Below are 19,566 nucleotides of genomic sequence, written 5' to 3' on the forward strand. Positions count from 1 at the left end.
CACTTATGTCACTTAGTCTCATAATCTCTAGGTTCATCCATGTTGCTGCAAATGGCAATATTCATTCTTTTTATGACTGAATAATATTCCTCTATGTGTGTGTGTGTGTGTACATCATATCTTTATCCATTCATCTGTCCGTGGACATATCTTGGCTATTGTAAGTAGAACAGTTGTGAAAACCGTGGTGCATGTATCTTTTTGAATTAGGGTTTTTAGGTTTTCCAGATATTTGCTGAGGAGGGGAATTGCTGGATTACCCAGTAACTCTTTTTCAGTTTCTTAAGGAATTTCCATATTGTTTTCCATAACAGCTGCACCGATTTACATTTCCACCAACAGTGTAGGAGGGTCCTCTTTCCTCCACACCCTCTCCAGCATTTATCATTTGTAGATGTTAAACAATGGTCATTCTAACCAGTGTGAGGTGATACTTCATTGTAGTTTTGATCTACATTTCTCTAATAATTAGTGACTATAAAGAAAACTGAGTGCAGAAGAATTGATGCTTTTGAACTGTGGTGTTCAAGAATACTCTTAAGAGTCCTTTGGGCTGCAAGGAGATCAAACCAGTCAATCCTAAAGGAAATCAGTCCTGAATATTCATTGGAAGGACTGATACTGAAGCTGAAGTTCTAATACTTTGGCCTCCTGATATGAAGAACTGACTCCTTAGAAAAGACCCTGATGCTGGGAAAAATTGAAGGCGGGAGGAAAAGGGGACATCAGAGGATGAGATGGTTGGATGGTATAACCCACTTGCTGGACATGAGTTTGAGCAAGCTTTGGGAGTTGGTGATGGACAGGGAAGCCTGGTGTGCTGCAGTTCATGGGGTCGCAAAGAGTTGGACATGACTGAGCAACTGAACTGAATAATTAGCGATGTTGAGTATCTTTTCATGGGTCTGTTGACCATCTGTATGTCTTTGGAGAAATGTCTATTTAGGTTTTCTTCACATTTTTTGATTAGGTTGTTTGTTTCTTTGATATTGAGTTGTATAAGCCATTGTTTATACAGATATTGACTGTATTTATATAGACTAGAAACAAAGTATCAGAAAGAGAAATTAAGGAAACAATCCCATTGACATCACATAAAAAAAAAAAAAAAAGAACTAGGAATAAACCTACCTAAGGAGGTAAAAGGCCTGTATACAAAACCTGAAAGACACTGATGAAAGTAATTGAAGACGATACAAACAGATGAAAAGATAAACTGTATTCTTGGATTGAAAGATTCAATATTGTTAAGAATAACCATACTACATACTACCCAATACAATTTACAGAGTCAATGCAATCTCTATCAAATTGCTAGTGGCATTTTTCACAAAACTAGAACAAATTTTTTTTTTGAAATTTGTATGGAAACAGAAAAGACTGCAAATAGCCAAAACAATCTTGAGAAAGAAGACCACAGCTGGAGGAATCACAGTCCCTGATTTCAGATTATACTGCAAAGTTACAGTAATGAAAAAGTATGTTACCATCACAGAAACTAGACACATGGATTAATGCAACAGGATATAAAACCCAGAAATAAACCCATGTGCTTATGATCAATTAATCAAAGACAAAAGAAGTAACAATATGTAATAAAGAAAATGAAGTCTCTTCAATAAATAGTTTGGGTAAATCTGCATGGCTGCATGTAAAAGAAATAATTAGAACATTCTCTAATATCATATAAAAATAAAGTAAAAATGAATAAATGAGCAAAGACTGTAAGACAAGATTCTTAGTAAGACAAGATCTTAGAGGAAAACATAGGCAGAATACTCTTGACATAAATCACAGCACTATTTTTTGGATCTGACCCCTAAAGTAATGGAAGCAAAAGCAAAAATAAATAAATGTGACCTAGTTAAACTTAAAAGAATTTGCAGCACAAAGGAAACCATTAAAAAAAAAACAAAAAGACAGCCTATGGAAAAGAAGAAAATATTTTCAAATGATGTGATCAACAATGTATTGATTTCCAAAATATACTAATAAGATTCAAAGTAAATTTAAAGAGATTCCCAACTCCAGAGGCTGAAAAGCAAATAACTCTGCCTGCATAAGACTTCAGGTGGCTGTTAACTGTGGTCCTTGATAGAACTGCTTCATATCATGACTTTGTGTGCATGCACGCACATGAGCGCGCGCACACACACACACACACACAGAAGAACAAAAATGTCACAAAACAACATTACTATTGCTCTGTGCTCTGATCTTTTCTGTGATGCCAATTCTATTCTATTTCATATAGAAGACAAAATGATGATCACAATGTACAAAATTAATTTCATAATCCACCTACTACATCTGAAGTTTGACAAATACTGTCCCTGCCTTTCCTCCTGTTGGGCTGGGTTCCTGGTCCTGGTCCTGGTCACATCAGGAACTTCATTATTGTTTCAGATTGTCATAGCAACCCTGCAAGGCTAACCCTAGTTTCCAGTAAGGGAACTGTCTTGGAAAAACAAATAATTTACTCCAAGTTTAATAACTAATGAGAAGTTGAATCAGAATTCAGAACTAAAAAAAATAAAAAAAAGAATTTAGAACTGACTCCAAATTTATTTTTTTTTCAATAAATATTAGTTAAACTGACTGATGTTCTCATGAGCTATTTTCCCTAAAACATAACAAAAGTTTATAAGGATGGAGCAAATCCAGAAGATATGACTCCTCCTGTTTTGTGTCTCATTTGGAGAATATCAGTTTTGAAATGGGTTTATTCATTTGTGTGTTATGGACTAATAAGTGTCAGGAGTATCTTCTCCTGACAAAATCTTACCCCTCCCCAGCCAATAGCCCTTTGTCTTTACAGTGTCTTGCAGGCTCAGAGATGGAGAAAGTCTGTCGGTTTGGTTACTTGAAGTTAACTTGTCTGCGTGCAGAAAACATGCACCTCTTCTCCCCTCAAATGAGTAGCAAGCAGTGATGCTTGTGTGTCACACACTGATTTAGGCAGCCTAGGAAGCTGAGAGTAGACTCTGCAGAAGGGGGAGCCCAGTGCTATTTCTTTGAGTTGCCCCGTTTAGGTAAGCCAGGCCCATATCATGTTCCCCGAATCACTGTTACCCGTGATCCTGGGAACAGCAGCAAGCTTCTTGGGTCATGTTTCTCTCTCTTTCCCTGGGTTATCCCCATCACTGTTGATCCTGCCATGAACTAGGTCATGTGATAGCAGAACTAGGGGAGATGGGATAGCAGCAAGGACTGGGTAGGAATCGAAAGCAGGCTAGTGGGGGCATAAACCATCAGTCCTCCGGGGAACTTTCAAAGATGAATGCCGTGTTCTTAAGAAGTACTCCAATTTGTGTTCAAAATTTCAGGAAAAAGCAAAAATGAAAGATTTTCCTAAATAATTCCTTAAACCCAACAGGCAGCTGAAGTGTATGTGTCCTTTGTGCTCAGGATCTGAAGTAGTTAAGTATATTCCCCAGGAAGAACGCCAGTTGAGATTATATTCAGGGAGTAGCTGCTAACTTGAAAGGACCTGGGTAATGGAGGAAAGATGGAGAAGAGAAGGACGAGGAATGAGGACCAGCCTCCACTCACCTCGCCAGTTGTTTGTGTAAACTTCATAGATAACAGCTAAAGGATGAGAAATCACCTGCACGTGGAAATCTTCAGTTCAGTTCACTTCAGTCACTCAGTCGTGTCCAACTCTGTGACCCTGTGGACTGCAGCATGCCAGGCCTACCTGTCCAACACCAACTCCCAGAGTTTACCCAAACTCATGTCCATTGAGGTGGTGATGCCATCCAGCCATCTCATCCTCTGTCTTCCCCTTCTCCTCCTGTTTTCAATCTTCCCCAGCATCAGGGTATTTTCCAATGAGTCAGCCCTTCGCATCAGGTGGCCAAAGTATTGGAGTTTCCAATTCAACATCAGTCCTTCCAGTGAACCTTCAGGACTGATCTCCTTTAGGATGGACTGCTTAGATCTCCTTGCAGTCCAAGGGACTCTCAAGAGTCTTCTCCAACACCACAGTTCAAACCATCAATTGTTCACCACTAATCTTTCTTTACAGTCCAACTCTCACATCCATACATGACTACTGGAAAAACCATAGCCTTGACTAGATTAGATGGACCTTTGTTGGCAAAGTAATGTCTCTGCCTTTTAGTATGCTGTCTAGGTTGATCATAACTTTCCTTCCAAGGAGTCAGTGTCTTTTAATTTAATGGCTGCAGTCATCATCTGCAGTGATTTTAGAGCTCTAAAAGATAAAGCCTGTCACTGTTTCCACTGTTTTCCCATCTATTTGCCATGAAGTGATGGGACTGGATGCCATGGTCTTAGTTTTCTGAATGTTGAGCTTTAGGCCATCTTTTCACTTCCCTCTTTCACTTTCATCAGGAGGCTCTTTAGTTCCTCTTCACTTTCTGCCATAAAAGTGGTGTCATCTGCATATCTGATTTCTCCCGGCAACCTTGATTCCAGCCTGTGCTTCATCCAGCTCAGTGTTTCTCATGTTGTTCTCTGCATATAAGTTAAATAAGCAGGCTGACAATATACAGCCTTGACATACTCCTTTTCCTATTTGGAACCAGTCTGTTGTTCCATGTCAGTTCTAACTGTGGCATCCTGACCTGCATACACATTTCTCAAGAGGCATGTCAGGTGGTCTGGTATTCCCATCTCTTTTAGAATTGTCCACAGTCTATTGTGATCCACACAGTCAAAGGCTTTCGCATAGTCAATAAAGCAGAAAGAGATGTTTTCCTATAAATCTCTTAGTTTGTCAATGATGCAGCAGATGTTGGCAATTTCATCTCTGCTTCCTCTGCCTTCTCTAAAACCAGCTTGAACATCTGGGAGTTTATGGTTCACGTTTTGCTGAAGCCTGGCTTGGAGAATTTTGAGCATTACATTACTAGTGTATGAAATGAGTGCAATTGTGTGGTAGTTTGAGCATTCTTTGGCATTGCCTTTCTTTGGGATTGGAATGAAAACTGACCTTTTCCAGTCCTGGGGCCACTGCTGAGTTTTCTAAATTTGCTGGCATATTGAGTACAGCACTTTCACAGCATCATATTTTAGCATTTGAAATAACTCAGCTGGAATTCCATCAGCTTACTAGCTTTGCTCGTAGTGATGCTTTCTAATGCCCACTTGACTTCACATTCCAGGATGTCTGGCTCTAGGTGAGTGATCACACCACTGTGATTATCTTGGTTGTGAAGATCTTTTTTGTACCGTTCTTCTGTGTATTCTTGCCACCTCTTCTTAATATCGTCTGCTTCTGTTAGGTCCATATCATTTCTGTCCTTCATTAAGCCCATCTTTGCATGAAATGTTATTTTCATATTTCTAATTTTCTTGAGTAGATCTCAAGTCTTTCCCATTCTATTGTTTTCCCCTCTTTCTTTGCACTGATCTCTGAGGAAGGCTTTCTTATCTTTCCTTGCTATTCTTTTAAACTCTGCATTAAAATGGGTCTATCTTTCCTTTTCTCCTTTGCTTTTGGCTTCTCTTCTTTTCACAGCCATTTATAAGGCCTCCTCAGACAGTCATTATGCTCTTTTGCATTTCTTTTTCATGGGGATTTTCTTAATCCCTGTCTCCTGTACAATGTCTTGAACCTCTGTCCATAGTTCATCAGGCACTCTGTCTATCAGATCTAGTCCCTTAAATCTATTTCTCACTTCCACTGTATAATTGTAAGGGATTTGGTTTAGGTCATACCTGAATGGTCTAGTGGTTTTCCCTACTGTCTTCAATTTCAGTTCGAATTTGGCAATAAGGAGTTCATTATCTGAGCCATAGTCAGTTCCTGGTCTTGTTTTTGCTGACTGTATAGAGCTTCTCCATCTTTAGCTGCAAAGAATATAATCAGTCTGATTTCGGTGTTGACTATCTGGTGATGTCCATGTGTAGAGTCTTCTCTTGTTTTGTTTGAAGAAGGTGTTTGCTATGACTAGGGCGTTTGTTTGGCAAAACTCTGTTAGCCTTTGCCCTGCTTCATTCTGTACTCCAAGGCCAAATTTGCCTGTTACTCCAGGTATTTCTTGATTTCCTACTTTTGCATTCTAGTCCCCTATAATGAAAAGGACATCTTTTTTGCATGTGTGTTCTAAAAGGTCTTGTAGGTCTTCATAGAACTGTTCCATGTCAGCTTCTTCAGCATTACTGGTCAGGGCATAGACTTGGATTACTGTGATATTGAATGGTTTGCCATGGAAACAAACAGAGATCATTCTGTCATTTTTGATATTGCATCCAAGTACTGCGTTTCAGACTCTTTTGTTGACTATGATGGCTACTCCATTTCTTCTAAGGAATTCTTGCCCACAGCAGTAGATGCAATGGTCATCTGAGTCAAATTCACCTGTTGCAGTCCATTTTAGTTCGCTGATTCTTAAAATGTCGATGTTCACTCTTGCCATCTCCTGTTTGACCACTTCCAATGTGTCTTGATTCATGGATCTAACATTCCAGGTTTCTATGGAATATTACTCTTTACAGCATTGAACCTTGCTTCTATCACCAGTCACATCCAGTTTTAGGGTTGAAAATTACAGAGTAAAAAGTTTTTATAAAAATTTGAAGTAGAATGATGGTTATTCCCCCTGATAAGGAATTCTTACTATTGCTTAGATGGTTGTTAAGTCTTTGATCCTAAATGCAAAAATTTTAATAGTGACTTTAAATTTGATTCTCTGTATTTTTCCATTCAATTCAATAATTGTCTTGAAATGTTGTATGTCCAGTGATTTTTAATGCTTTATAGGCTTATCAGTCACTTAATCAACTTTATGCAAATGAAGCTCCCTACGTAGTATATTTTTAATTTTGGATTTTCCTTAGGGATATATCTCTTTTGATGGCACAGTGTCCTGTGCCTTCTGCATTCACTTCTCGATCACTAGACTTAAATCTGAGACAATAGGGAAAGAAGTTATTAGAGGCTCTCTGAGTGTCATTCTTCATCATGACTAGGGAAAAGAAATGTCTGTCTTCTTCATCTTTCTTCTCAGGCTTTTATGAAGTGAGGAGGAAAGTTCAGCCCCAAGGCCAGGCGGGATTTGAACATGGTGATTTCCTGGAGCAGTTCCGGGCACCTGTGGAAGCATCAAGTCTCCTCTTGTTCCCACACATGTGTCTGCCCTTCTTCTGCCCCCTTCACTGAAAGGAACCTGTTGGGCTCTTCTCTGCTGCTCATATTCTTACAGCCTGGTTTACTACAGCCTTCCAGAAGAAAATGTAAATTGGCTACTTGAGCTTATGTACTAGATTTTCTCTTGAAACTCAGGAGGCATATATTTCCAACGTGAAAGTGAAAGTGATGTCACTCAGTCATGTCCAACTCTTTGCAATCCCATAGACTGTAGTCTACCAGGCTCCTCTGTCCATGGGATTCACCAGGCAAGAATACTGGAGTGGGTTGCCATTTCCTTCTCAAGGGGTCTTCCTGACCCAGGGATCAAACCCAGATCTCCTGCATTGCAGGCAGACGCTTTACCCTCTGAGCCACCAGGAAAGCCCACATTTCCAGTGTGGCTCCTCCCAAAGTGGATGAATAGGAAAAACTGTTTAAATAAATATACTATGGCTCACGTCACAGTGGGTTTCCAGGCCCTCTTGGCCTTGTAGTTAGTAATGATGTTCTTTGAGGCAGGTCATCCTGACACACAGGTGAGAGAACATGTGGAGTAGCTGATACCTAATCAGAGGAGATCTTTCCATGGACAGAGGGGCATCAGGCCCCAGGAGCTGATGTTCTCTTTGCACATGTGGGGATGTTCATTTCACATATGTGGAGAGATTCCAGATCCTAGAAGACAGTCTGACCAGTGGAGAAAATAGCCTAGTTTATTCTTCATTGCCAATGTGTAAATATTGAATGGTTTTTCTTTGAAGCACAAACCTCAACTAATCATGCAGTTGGTATTTCCCAGTAATACCAGGATTGACAGTTAATTTATGTAGATCTTGTTGTAAAGTTTCTCATGTAATTGTATCCTCAGTTTGTGTGTGTGTCTAAGTAGATATTTATTACCACAATGGCAATTTAAAAAAGAATCAAATCTTCATTTCTCTTCTTTAATTTTTTTTTAAAAATGAAAATACTTCTTCAACACTTTCTTCTTTTAGTGTTTAATAGTTTAGAGGACATTTTGTAGCATACTTTGTACAATGGAAAATAATTTTAAAGATACTGTTTTGTAAACATACATTGGCAACTTTAATATTAATGATTGCAGTGAATTTTGATATTTTGTATTTTCATTCTTTTCTATAGGCATTGGTTTAAAATAAAAAGAGATTAAGATAATAGCATTGACTATTTTTTTGGTATTTAGGAACCTGTTTTATTTACTGGAACAGTGAGGAAAAATCTGGATCCCTTTAATGAATATTTGGAGGAGGAACTGTGGAATGTCTTAAAAGAGGTAATTTATATAAGGTAATTAATTTATTAGCATCAGTATCTGTGTGTGTACATTTATAGCATTGCAGGTAATTAAGAGAAGCTTATCATTTTATCTGACTTTGTTTACTTTCTAGGAGAACAGTGATGAGATGGGTGCACTTAAAATGTGTGTATTGATAATGAAAACCAACAATATAATTCCTCATGTTTTCATTTTAGCTTTTTGTATAGAACCCCAAGCAACTAGATGCATTATTTTGTCCTTAGCAGAGCATTAAACTAGACATTAAAACTGTGGGGTCAAATTCTATGAGTGACCTATTAAATTAATTACCTTAATTACCCTCCAATATTCATTTTATTTCTCTGGCCTTAGGGGATATCTAAGTGGAGACAATAGTTTTTCATTATTAATTGAAAGATAAACAAGATCATACCAATAAAATGTTATGAATTTTCATAAGAAAGTATTTATAAAAGTAAGTTATGTAGTTGGAATGTGATGATGATTACTTATTTATGATTATATCACTTTAATATTGCACCATGAATACAGGTAACAGAACCCTGAAGCTTTGGCTCAGTTTTTACATGGATAGGTTAATTTCTAGAGAATTTTCTGTTATTTGTGTCATGTTTCCCCTGGCCGTACTTCACTGAATTTCCTTACCCTTGCATGAAACATTTTTGACTGTTAAGTTGCTCTTGGTTTCTATATTTTAATACTAATTATTTTGTGTATTAGCCCTACTTTTGCAAATTGATTCTGCTTATGGCAGAAACTATAGACTTTTTTTCTCATATAAATTTATTTATTTTAATTGGCTAATTACTTTACAGTATTATAGTGGTTTTGCCATACACTGACATCGATCCGCCATGGGTGTACATGTGTTCTGCATCCTGAACCCCCCTCCCACCTCCCTCCCCATCCTATCCCTCTAGGTCATCCCAGTGCACCAGCCCCAAGCACCCTGTCTCATGCATTGAACCTGGACTGGCTAAACCATAAACAGACTTCTAATCTCTCATAGGACCTAGCTCAGTCTTTTGCTTTTAAAAAGTAGCACTTAATAAATAGGTACTAAATATTTGGTTGATCTCTTCATTTCAGAGAAGTATGGCTTATTTCTTTACAAAATTTTGTGTTACACAAGTCCAGCATTGATAGTATCTCTGTTGGGACACAAGTGTGTCTCATCACACAGGAAACCAAGATACAGAAATCTGGTCATCAGCAGCCGGTGCACCAGGAACCACGTGGTTCAGTCCTGGCTGTGGGACAGCTCACATGTCCATTTCCAGGGGCCTTGTATTAGGTGAATGGGCTCCCCCTTTACTTCGTTTACTGCTGATCCTGCTCTAGTAAAAGGTCTTCCCCATCTGTTGACTGCATTTCACTGTCTCCTTCCAGCCCAAACCAGCCTTTCTTTTTTGAGAAGTAAGAAGTTTCCCTGAAATGTGGGAACCATCTGACATCTGTATTAACCTCCTGTGAGAGTCATTGGCACCTACTAGATACACTACACAGTAGGTTACTTTCAAAATGGTAATGGTGATAGAAATAGGGTAATTTACAAGTTCAGTTTGTTTTTCAGTTTAGCTATATTCTATTATTTTCCCAACCTCAAAAATGATCTGAAGTATTCCAAGCTGTGATGTAAAGTTTTGAACAGTATTATTTGCTCCATTTTCCTTAAGTTATAACTTTTTCTGTGCTTTCCACAGTTTACAGTGTGATGTTGTGATATTCTGGAGCCAGTTAATTGTTGTAAGAACATAATCCTTTTACATGTAATAATAGTGTTATATGTAAACTGTCTATATGGATTTATTTTCTAATTTATAGGAACAGATATGTCACAAGATGAGATTCACTTCTGCCTTCACACAGCCAACAAATATCTCTGAGAGCTTAGACAGGCATCATTGCAGATTCTGGGGCTCTCACATTCATCAAGCTTTATCTCACAGTCATCAACAAGAAATAAAATAGTAATATTACACTATCATCTAATGTGTAATATTATCATCATCTATCAGATTCTCCAGTTGTAACTTCTAGATATTATTGTCTACTGCCTCTTTTGTCCTTTTCTTCCATTCTAATACTTTATATCTTGATTATATAATTATGCTACAGAGGGCCTTGATATTCATATTATTCTCATAACCACCCCTGATTCATAAATAAATACAGAGTATTTTATGAAAAACATTTCCCCTTACAACTCTTATTCATCATGAAGCAGATATAGACAAACTGAAGGAAGAAGGAAAAAGCAGATTAATTATATGATGTCACCCAATTTAGGAGTAAGTGTGAGATTATTGCTTCAAAGTCAGGATGTCAGTCTTAACAAAGACCAACCACTTGTATCACAGTCCAAATCTTACCCTTTAGAGTTTATACACCTTTTATGCTATCACTAAATATCAGGACCGGAGGGGAGGAGCCAAGATGGCGGAGGAGTAGGACGGGGAGAACACTTTCTCCCCCACAAATTCATCAAAAGAGCATTTAAACGTCGAGTAAATTCCACAAAACAACTTCTGAATGCAGGCAGAGGACATCAGGCATCCAGAAAAGCAATCCCACTCTTCGAAAGGAGGTAGGAAAAAATATAAAAGACAAAAAAAGAGACAAAAGAGGGAGGGACGGAGTTCCGTCCCGGGAAGGGAGTCTTAAAAAGAGAGAAGTTTCCAAACACCAGGAAACCTTCTCACTGCCGAATCTGTGCTGAGCTTTGGAAGCACAGAGGGCAACATAACAGGGAGAAAAAATAAATAAACAATTAAAACTCGAAGATTGCGAGTCCTACGGTAACTCCCCCAGCGGAGAAGCAGCGCAGGCGCCTGCACGCACCATTAGCAAGCGGGGGCTGGGCAGGGAGGCGCAGTGCGGGCTGCATCGCTCAGAGTAAGAATCTGGCCTGAATACCCTGAGCACTATCTGAGCGAAATAATTTGGGATAGCAAACCAGACTGTGGGATATCTACCACGCGAAAAGCCAGCCCTAACCTATGACCGCCAGGCCCACGCACGGAACAAAGGACTGAACAGAGATAGCCGGCTGCAGACCTTCCCCCTCCGGTGACAGGCTGCCAGAGCCGGAAGGGGGCAATCGCAGCCCCAGAGAGACATTATCTATAAAACTGTAAGCAGGCTTCTTTGCTAACTAAAACTTCTTGGGGGTCTGGACGGTTAACATCTGCCTGAGAAGGTGCGCCGGTTTTACACCCAGATAACCGAGTGGCGGGGAGGCGATAAGTCGCAGCATTGGCGCTCGCCAAACACCTCATCACTTGAGCTGCTTGGACCTGGGAAGAGCACAAAACTCAGGCCCAACTGAGTCTGCGCCTCTGAGGGCTACCCGAGTGCCTGAACCTGAGCGGCTTGGACCTGGGAGGTACATGCAACCCAGGGCTGGCCTCGGATTGTTCCCGGCGGAACAACCTAGAGCCCGAGCAGTGTGGGCAGGGAGGCTACACGCGCCGTGAGCGGGGGCAGACCCAGTGTGGCTGAGGCACTGCGAGCACACGCCAGTGTTATTTGTTTGCAGCATCCCCCCTCCCTCCCCACAGCGCGACTGAACAAAGAGAAGAAATACAGCTCCACCCATCAGAACACCGACACAAGCTTCCCTAACCAGGATACCTTGACAAGCCACCTGTACAAACCCACACACAGCGAGGAAAAGCCACAATAAAGAGAACTCCACAAACTGCCAGAATACAGAAAGGACACCCCAAACTCAGCAATTTAAACAAGATGAAGAGACAGAGGAATAGCCAGCAGATAAAGGAACAGGATAAATGCCCACCAAACCAAACAAAAGAGGAAGAGATAGGGAATCTTCCTGATAAAGAATTCCGAATAATGATAGTGAAATTGATCCAAAATCTTGAAATTAAAATGGAATCACAGATAAATAGCTTGGAGACAAGGATTGAGAAAATGCAAGAAAGGTTTAACAAGGACCTAGAAGAAATAAAAAAGAGTCAATATATAATGAATAATGCAATAAATGAAATTAAAAACACTCTGGAGGCAACAAATAGTAGAATAACAGAGGCAGAAGATAGGATTAGTGAATTAGAAGATAGAATGGTAGAAATAAATGAATCAGAGAAAATAAAAGAAAAACGAATTAAAAGAAATGAGGACAATCTCAGAGACCTCCAGGACAATATTAAACGCTACAACATTCGAATCATAGGGGTTCCAGAAGAAGAAGACAAAAAGAAAGACCATGAGAAAATACTTGAGGAGATAATAGTTGAAAACTTCCCTAAACTGGGGAAGGAAATAATCACCCAAGTCCAAGAAACCCAGAGAATCCCAAACAGGATAAACCCAAGGCGAAACACCCCAAGACACATATTAATCAAATTAACAAAGATCAAACACAAAGAACAAATATTAAAAGCAGGAAGGGAAAAACAACAAATAACACACAAGGGAATTCCCATAAGGATAACAGCTGATCTTTCAATAGAAACTCTTCAAGCCAGGAGGGAATGGCAAGACATACTTAAAATGATGAAAGAAAATAACCTACAGCCCAGATTATTGTACCCAGCAAGGATTTCATTCAAGTATGAAGGAGAAATCAAAAGCTTCTCAGACAAGCAAAAGCTGAGAGCATTCAGCACCACCAAACCAGCTCTCCAACAAATACTAAAGGATATTCTCTAGACAGGAAACACAAAAATGGTGTATAAATTCGAACCCCAAACAATAAAGTAAATGGCAACGGAATCATACTTATCAGTAATTACCTTAAACGTAAATGGGTTGAATGCCCCAACCAAAAGACAAAAACTGGCTGAATGGATACAAAAACAAGACCCCTACATATGTTGTCTACAGGAGACCCACCTCAAAACAGGGGACACATACAGACTGAAAGTGAAGGGCTGGAAAAAGATTTTCCATGCAAATAGGGACCAAAAGAAAGCAGGAGTAGCAATACTCATATCAGATAAAATAGACTTTAAAACAAAGGCTGTGAAAAGAGACAAAGAAGGTCACTACATAATGATCAAAGGATCAATCCAAGAAGAAGATATAACAATTATAAATATATATGCACCCAACACGGGAGCACCGCAGTATGTAAGACAAATGCTAACAAGTATGAAAGGAGAAATTAACAATAACACAATAATAGTGGGAGACTTTAATACCCCACTCACACCTATGGATAGATCAACTAAACAGAAAATTAACAAGGAAACACAAACTTTAAACAATACAATAGACCAGTTAGACCTAATTGATATCTATAGGACATTTCATCCCAAAACAATGAATTTCATCTTTTTCTCAAGCGCACATGGAACCTTCTCCAGGATAGATCACATCCTGGGCCATAAAGCTAGCCTTGGTAAATTCAAAAAAATTGAAATCATTCCAAGCATCTTTTCTGACCACAATGCAGTAAGATTAGATCTCAATTACAGGAGAAAAACTATTAAAAATTCCAACATATGGAGGCTGAACAACACGCTGCTGAATAACCAACAAATCACAGAAGAAATCAAAAAAGAAATCAAAATTTGCATAGAAACGAATGAAAATGAAAACACAACAACCCAAAACCTGTGGGACACGGTAAAAGCAGTCCTAAGGGGAAAGTTCATAGCAATACAGGCACACCTCAAGAAACAAGAGAAAAGTCAAATAAATAACCTAACTCTACACCTAAAGCAACTAGAAAAGGAAGAAATGAAGAACCCCAGGGTTAGTAGAAGGAAAGAAATCTTAAAAATTAGAGCAGAAAGAAATGCAAAAGAAACAAAAGAGACCATAGCAAAAATCAACAAAGCCAAAAGCTGGTTCTTTGAAAGGATAAATAAAATCGACAAACCATTAGCCAGACTCATCAAGAAACAAAGGGAGAAAAATCAAATCAATAAAATTAGAAACGAAAATGGAGAGATCACAACAGACAACACAGAAATACAAAGGATCATAAGAGACTATTATCAACAATTATATGCTAATAAAATGGACAACGAGGAAGATATAGACAAATTCTTAGAAAAGTACAACTTTCGAAAACTCGACCAGGAAGAAATAGAAAACCTTAACAGACCCATCACAAGCACGGAAATTGAAACTGTAATCAAAAATCTTCCAGCAAACAAAAGCCCAGGTCCAGACGGCTTCACAGCTGAATTCTACCAAAAATTTAGAGAAGAGCTAACACCTATCCTGCTCAAACTCTTCCAGAAAATTGCAGAGGAAGGTAAACTTCCAAACTCATTCTATGAGGCCACCATCACCCTAATACCAAAACCTGACAAAGATCCCACAAAAAAAGAAAACTACAGGCCAATATCACTGATGAACATAGATGCAAAAATCCTAAACAAAATTCTAGCAATCAGAATCCAACAACACATTAAAAAGATCATACACCATGACCAAGTGGGCTTTATCCCAGGGATGCAAGGATTCTTCAATATCCGCAAATCAATCAATGTAATACACCACATTAACAAATTGAAAAACAAAAACCATATGATTATCTCAATAGATGCAGAGAAAGCCTTTGACAAAATTCAACATCTGTTTATGATAAAAACTCTCCAGAAAGCAGGAATAGAAGGAACATACCTCAACATAATAAAAGCTATATATGACAAACCCACAGCAAACATTATCCTCAATGGTGAAAAATTGAAAGCATTTCCTCTAAAGTCAGGAACAAGACAAGGGTGCCCACTTTCACCTTTACTATTCAACATAGTTTTGGAAGTTTTGGCCACAGCAATCAGAGCAGAAAAAGAAATAAAAGGAATCCAAATTGGAAAAGAAGAAGTAAAACTCTCACTATTTGCAGATGACATGATCCTCTACATAGAAAACCCTAAAGACTCCACCAGAAAATTACTAGAACTAATCAATGATTATAGTAAAGTTGCAGGATATAAAATCAACACACAGAAATCCCTTGCATTCCTATACACTAATAATGAGAAAACAGAAAGAGAAATTTAGGAAACAATTCCATTCACCATTGCAACGAAAAGAATAAAATACTTAGGAATATATCTACCTAAAGAAACTAAAGACCTATATATAGAAAACTATAAAACACTGGTGAAAGAAATCAAAGAGGACACTAATAGATGGAGAAATATTCCATGTTCATGGATTGGAAGAATCAATATAGTGAAAATGAGTATACTACCCAAAGCAATTTATAGATTCAATGCAATCCCTATCAAGCTACCAACAGTATTCTTCACAGAGCTAGAACAAATAATTTCACAATTTGTATGGAAAAACAAAAAACCTCGAATAGCCAAAGCGATCTTGAGAAAGAAAAATGGAACTGGAGGAATCAACCTACCTGACTTCAGGCTCTACTACAAAGCCACAGTTATCAAGACAGTATGGTACTGGCACAAAGACAGAAATATAGATCAATGGAACAAAACAGAAAGCCCAGAGATAAATCCATGCACATATGGACACCTTATCTTTGACAAAGGAGGCAAGAATATACAATGGATTAAAGACAATCTCTTTAACAAGTGGTGCTGGGAAATCTGGTCAACCACTTGTAAAAGAATGAAACTAGAACACTTTCTAACACCATATACAAAAATAAACTCAAAATGGATTAAAGATCTCAACGTAAGACCAGAAACTATAAAACTCCTAGAGGAGAACATAGGCAAAACACTCTCTGACATACATCACAGCAGGATCCTCTATGATCCACCTCCCAGAATATTGGAAATAAAAGTAAAAATAAACAAATGGGACCTAATTAAACTTAAAAGCTTCTGCACATCAAAGGAAACTATTAGCAAGGTGAAAAGACAGCCTTCAGAATGGGAGAAAATAATAGCAAATGAAGCAACCGACAAACAACTAATCTCAAAAATATACAAGCAACTCCTACAGCTCAACTCCAGAAAAATAAATGACCCAATCAAAAAATGGGCCAAAGATCTAAATAGACATTTCTCCAAAGAAGACATACAGATGGCTAACAAACACATGAAAAGATGCTCAACATCACTCATTATCAGAGAAATGCAAATCAAAACCACTATGAGGTACCATTTCACACCAGTGAGAATGGCTGCGATCCAAAAGTCTACAAATAATAAATGCTGGAGAGGGTGTGGAGAAAAGGGAACCCTCTTACTCTGTTGGTGGGAATGCAAACTAGTACAGCCACTATGGAGAACAGTGTGGAGATTCCTTAAAAAACTGGAAATAGAACTGCCTTATGATCCAGCAATCCCACTGCTGGGCATACACACTGAGGAAACGAGAAGGGAAAGAGACACGTGTACCCCAATGTTCATTGCAGCACTGTTTATAATAGCCAGGACATGGAAGCAACTAGATGTCCATCAGCAGATGAATGGATAAGAAAGTCATGGTACATATACACAATGGAGTATTACTCAGCCATTAAAAAGAATACATTTGAATCAGTTCTAATGAGGTGGATGAAACTGGAGCCTACTATACAGAGTGAAGTAAGCCAGAAGGAAAAACACCAATACAGTATACTAATGCATATATATGGAATTTAGAAAGATGGTAACGATAACCCGGTGTACGAGACAGCAAAAGAGACACTGATGTATGGAACAGTCTTATGGACTCTGTGGGAGAGGGAGAGGGTGGGAAGATTTGGGAGAATGGCATTGAAACATGTGAAACGTCATGTATGAAACGAGATGCCAGTCCAGGCTCGATGCACGATGCTGGATGCTTGGGGCTGGTGCACTGGGACGACCCAGAGGGATGGTGTTTTGGGGGGGGAGGAGGGAGGAGGGTTCAGGATGGGGAACACATGTATACTAATTAAATAATTTTCTATTAAAGAAAAAAAAGTAAAATAAAATAAAAGCAGAATGTGGGGAAAAAAATAAATAAATAAATATCAGGACCATGCTGCTAAGTCGTTTCAGTCCTATCCGACTCTGTGGGATCCCGTAGACGGCAGCCCAACAGGCTCCCCGTCCCTGGGATTCTCCAGGCAAGAAGACTGGAGTGGGTTGCCATTTCCTTCTCCAATGCATGAAAGTGAAAAGTGAAAGTGAAGTCACTCAGTTGTATCCGACTCCTAGTGACCCCATGGACTGCAGCCTACCAGGTCCCTCCATCCATGGGATTTTCCAGGCAAGAGTACTGGAGTGGGTTGCCATTGCCTTCTCCGTATTCAGGACCGTATTTAATCCTAACTCAGAATTTTGCTTTCTAGGGATTGGACTCCATCAGGAGCACAGTTCAGGGTCACATTCATGGAAATGCTCCAGCATTTAGGATATCACGAAAATGCTACTCATTCATCCTGGGTGTTTTGTTATCTGACATTGTAGTGTGTTCAATAACTTATTGGTCATCAATCTGTTGGTTTCTTAATTTGAAGTGTATTTATTCTTTGTTCTTTAACTTAAGTACAGCCTGAGTTTGCTTCTTGCTCCATAGAGTTTCTCCAAAGTTCATTGAACTGACCCGTACCATCAAGTGTATTTTCAGGATTATATTTGGTGGTTAAAGGTTTGCTTTTTTAATTTTAGGAGTATAATTTTATGAAGATAGATTAACATAAACATCACCTATATCCATACTGTGGGGGAGATAAGATGTAATATTGTATCTTGTTTCTTGTGAGTTTTCATTCACTGCAGGACACCTATGATATCGAAGAAAATGCACTTGACTGGTCCACTATTTATAGGACTAAGATTGGGAAAGCTTCCAGGATTACTAATGTACTAGATGGAGTTCTCCATTGTTTAAATTTGCATTGTTTTAAATGTTACAAAGTTGTAAAGTGTTAATAATATTATATCTTTAGAGAACCAAACTTTCTGTAATTTTTTTTAAGTTTCCTTTTAGTGTACCAACTTCTATGCAAAATGTACTTTGGTAAAGTTGATTCATCCATAAAGATCCTTTTAGATTTTCTGTTTAAACCACATTGGGAGAAATAGATTCAATTTTTGAGACTTTCTGGACTAATTCCTAGGTGGGGATTGTTGGTGGATGGCATGTGGCAGGGATGAGGGGATAATTGAGATCTTTCTGTCCTGACTTGACTCTACCCACCATCTTTCTCAGTGAACACTAATTGGAAATAGCTCTCCCCATCACCTGGCTTTACATGTAAGATACCCAAGAAGTTGGGAGCACTTCAAAGCTCTAATGTCTAAGAGGCTTGTCTACTTCAGCAGCAGTTTGTTTAGGAAAATGTTCTTTCTGTATCCACAGGTGCAACTTAAAAAAACCATCCAAGGTCTTCCTGGTAAAATGGATACTGAATTAGCAGAATCAGGATTGAACTTGAGTGTTGGACAGAGACAACTAGTGTGCCTTGCCAGGGCTGTTCTCAGGGAAAATCAGATATTGATTCTTGACAAAGCCACATCCAATGTGGATCCAAGGTATGGAGCCGAAGTCCATGAAACCTGGAATCCAAATTGTAAATGTGGTCAATGGAAAACATTTAGTGATGCTGAGAAATGTTTCTACGCTCTCTTTGTCCCGTAGATATCTCTTAATAATATTAATCAGAGAAAATAAAGGAAGAAACCAAGACACGTTATACGCTGTTAATATTGTTATGAGGCATCCTAAGAGAGTTGGATTCCTAAATCCAGCTCCTGATGGTTTCAAGTAATTTCAAGGGAAGACTATTTTCCATCATTTAATGACAAATAGTAAATGTCTAAATAAGACTTTTTATACTTAGATTTTTAGGGGCAATATTATATGTTAAAGTATTGATTTTTAATTTTTAACTCTTTAGTCTGCCTTTCCTGTCTTCACTGAAGTATATCAATTTCTCTGATTCCAGAACTGAGGAGTTAATACAAAAAAAAATCTGTGAGAAATTTGCCAGTGCACTGTGCTAACCACCACACACAGGTTGAGTGCTGTTATTGACTGTGAATGGATATTGGTAAGGACCCTCAGCATTTCAGTTGTTTCCATTTATATTCAATTTTTCAACTGATCCTTCCTTGTAAAAACTTGATAGAAACCTCCAGTAATTTAATTTTCTTCTCTCATTCCTGAAAATAACTCAAGTATTTAACTTTACTTTCAAAATGTGCTATTAAATAATATATCCAATAATCTTATATTTTCATAAAATATTCTTATATTTGAATTGTCATTTTTTAAGATTGTCCAGCCATGAAAAGAT

The 19,566-nt window shown here is 38.5% G+C and overlaps 1 protein-coding gene across 1 annotated transcript in view; it reads left to right on the forward strand.

The window, feature by feature from the left end:
- The window catches only part of LOC113888455 (multidrug resistance-associated protein 4-like), a 161,846-nt gene that overhangs the window by 122,480 nt on the left and 19,800 nt on the right, over nucleotides 1-19,566 (forward strand). Inside the window, 4 exon segments of the mRNA XM_027535578.1 lie at nucleotides 8,304-8,393; nucleotides 18,630-18,802; nucleotides 19,216-19,256; nucleotides 19,259-19,320. Of these exon segments, the coding sequence (XP_027391379.1) occupies nucleotides 8,304-8,393; nucleotides 18,630-18,802; nucleotides 19,216-19,256; nucleotides 19,259-19,320 (366 nt within the window).

This window comes from Bos indicus x Bos taurus, unplaced genomic scaffold, assembly GCF_003369695.1.
Source record: "Bos indicus x Bos taurus breed Angus x Brahman F1 hybrid unplaced genomic scaffold, Bos_hybrid_MaternalHap_v2.0 SuperScaffold_100147, whole genome shotgun sequence".
Taxonomy (NCBI): Eukaryota; Metazoa; Chordata; class Mammalia; order Artiodactyla; family Bovidae; genus Bos; species Bos indicus x Bos taurus.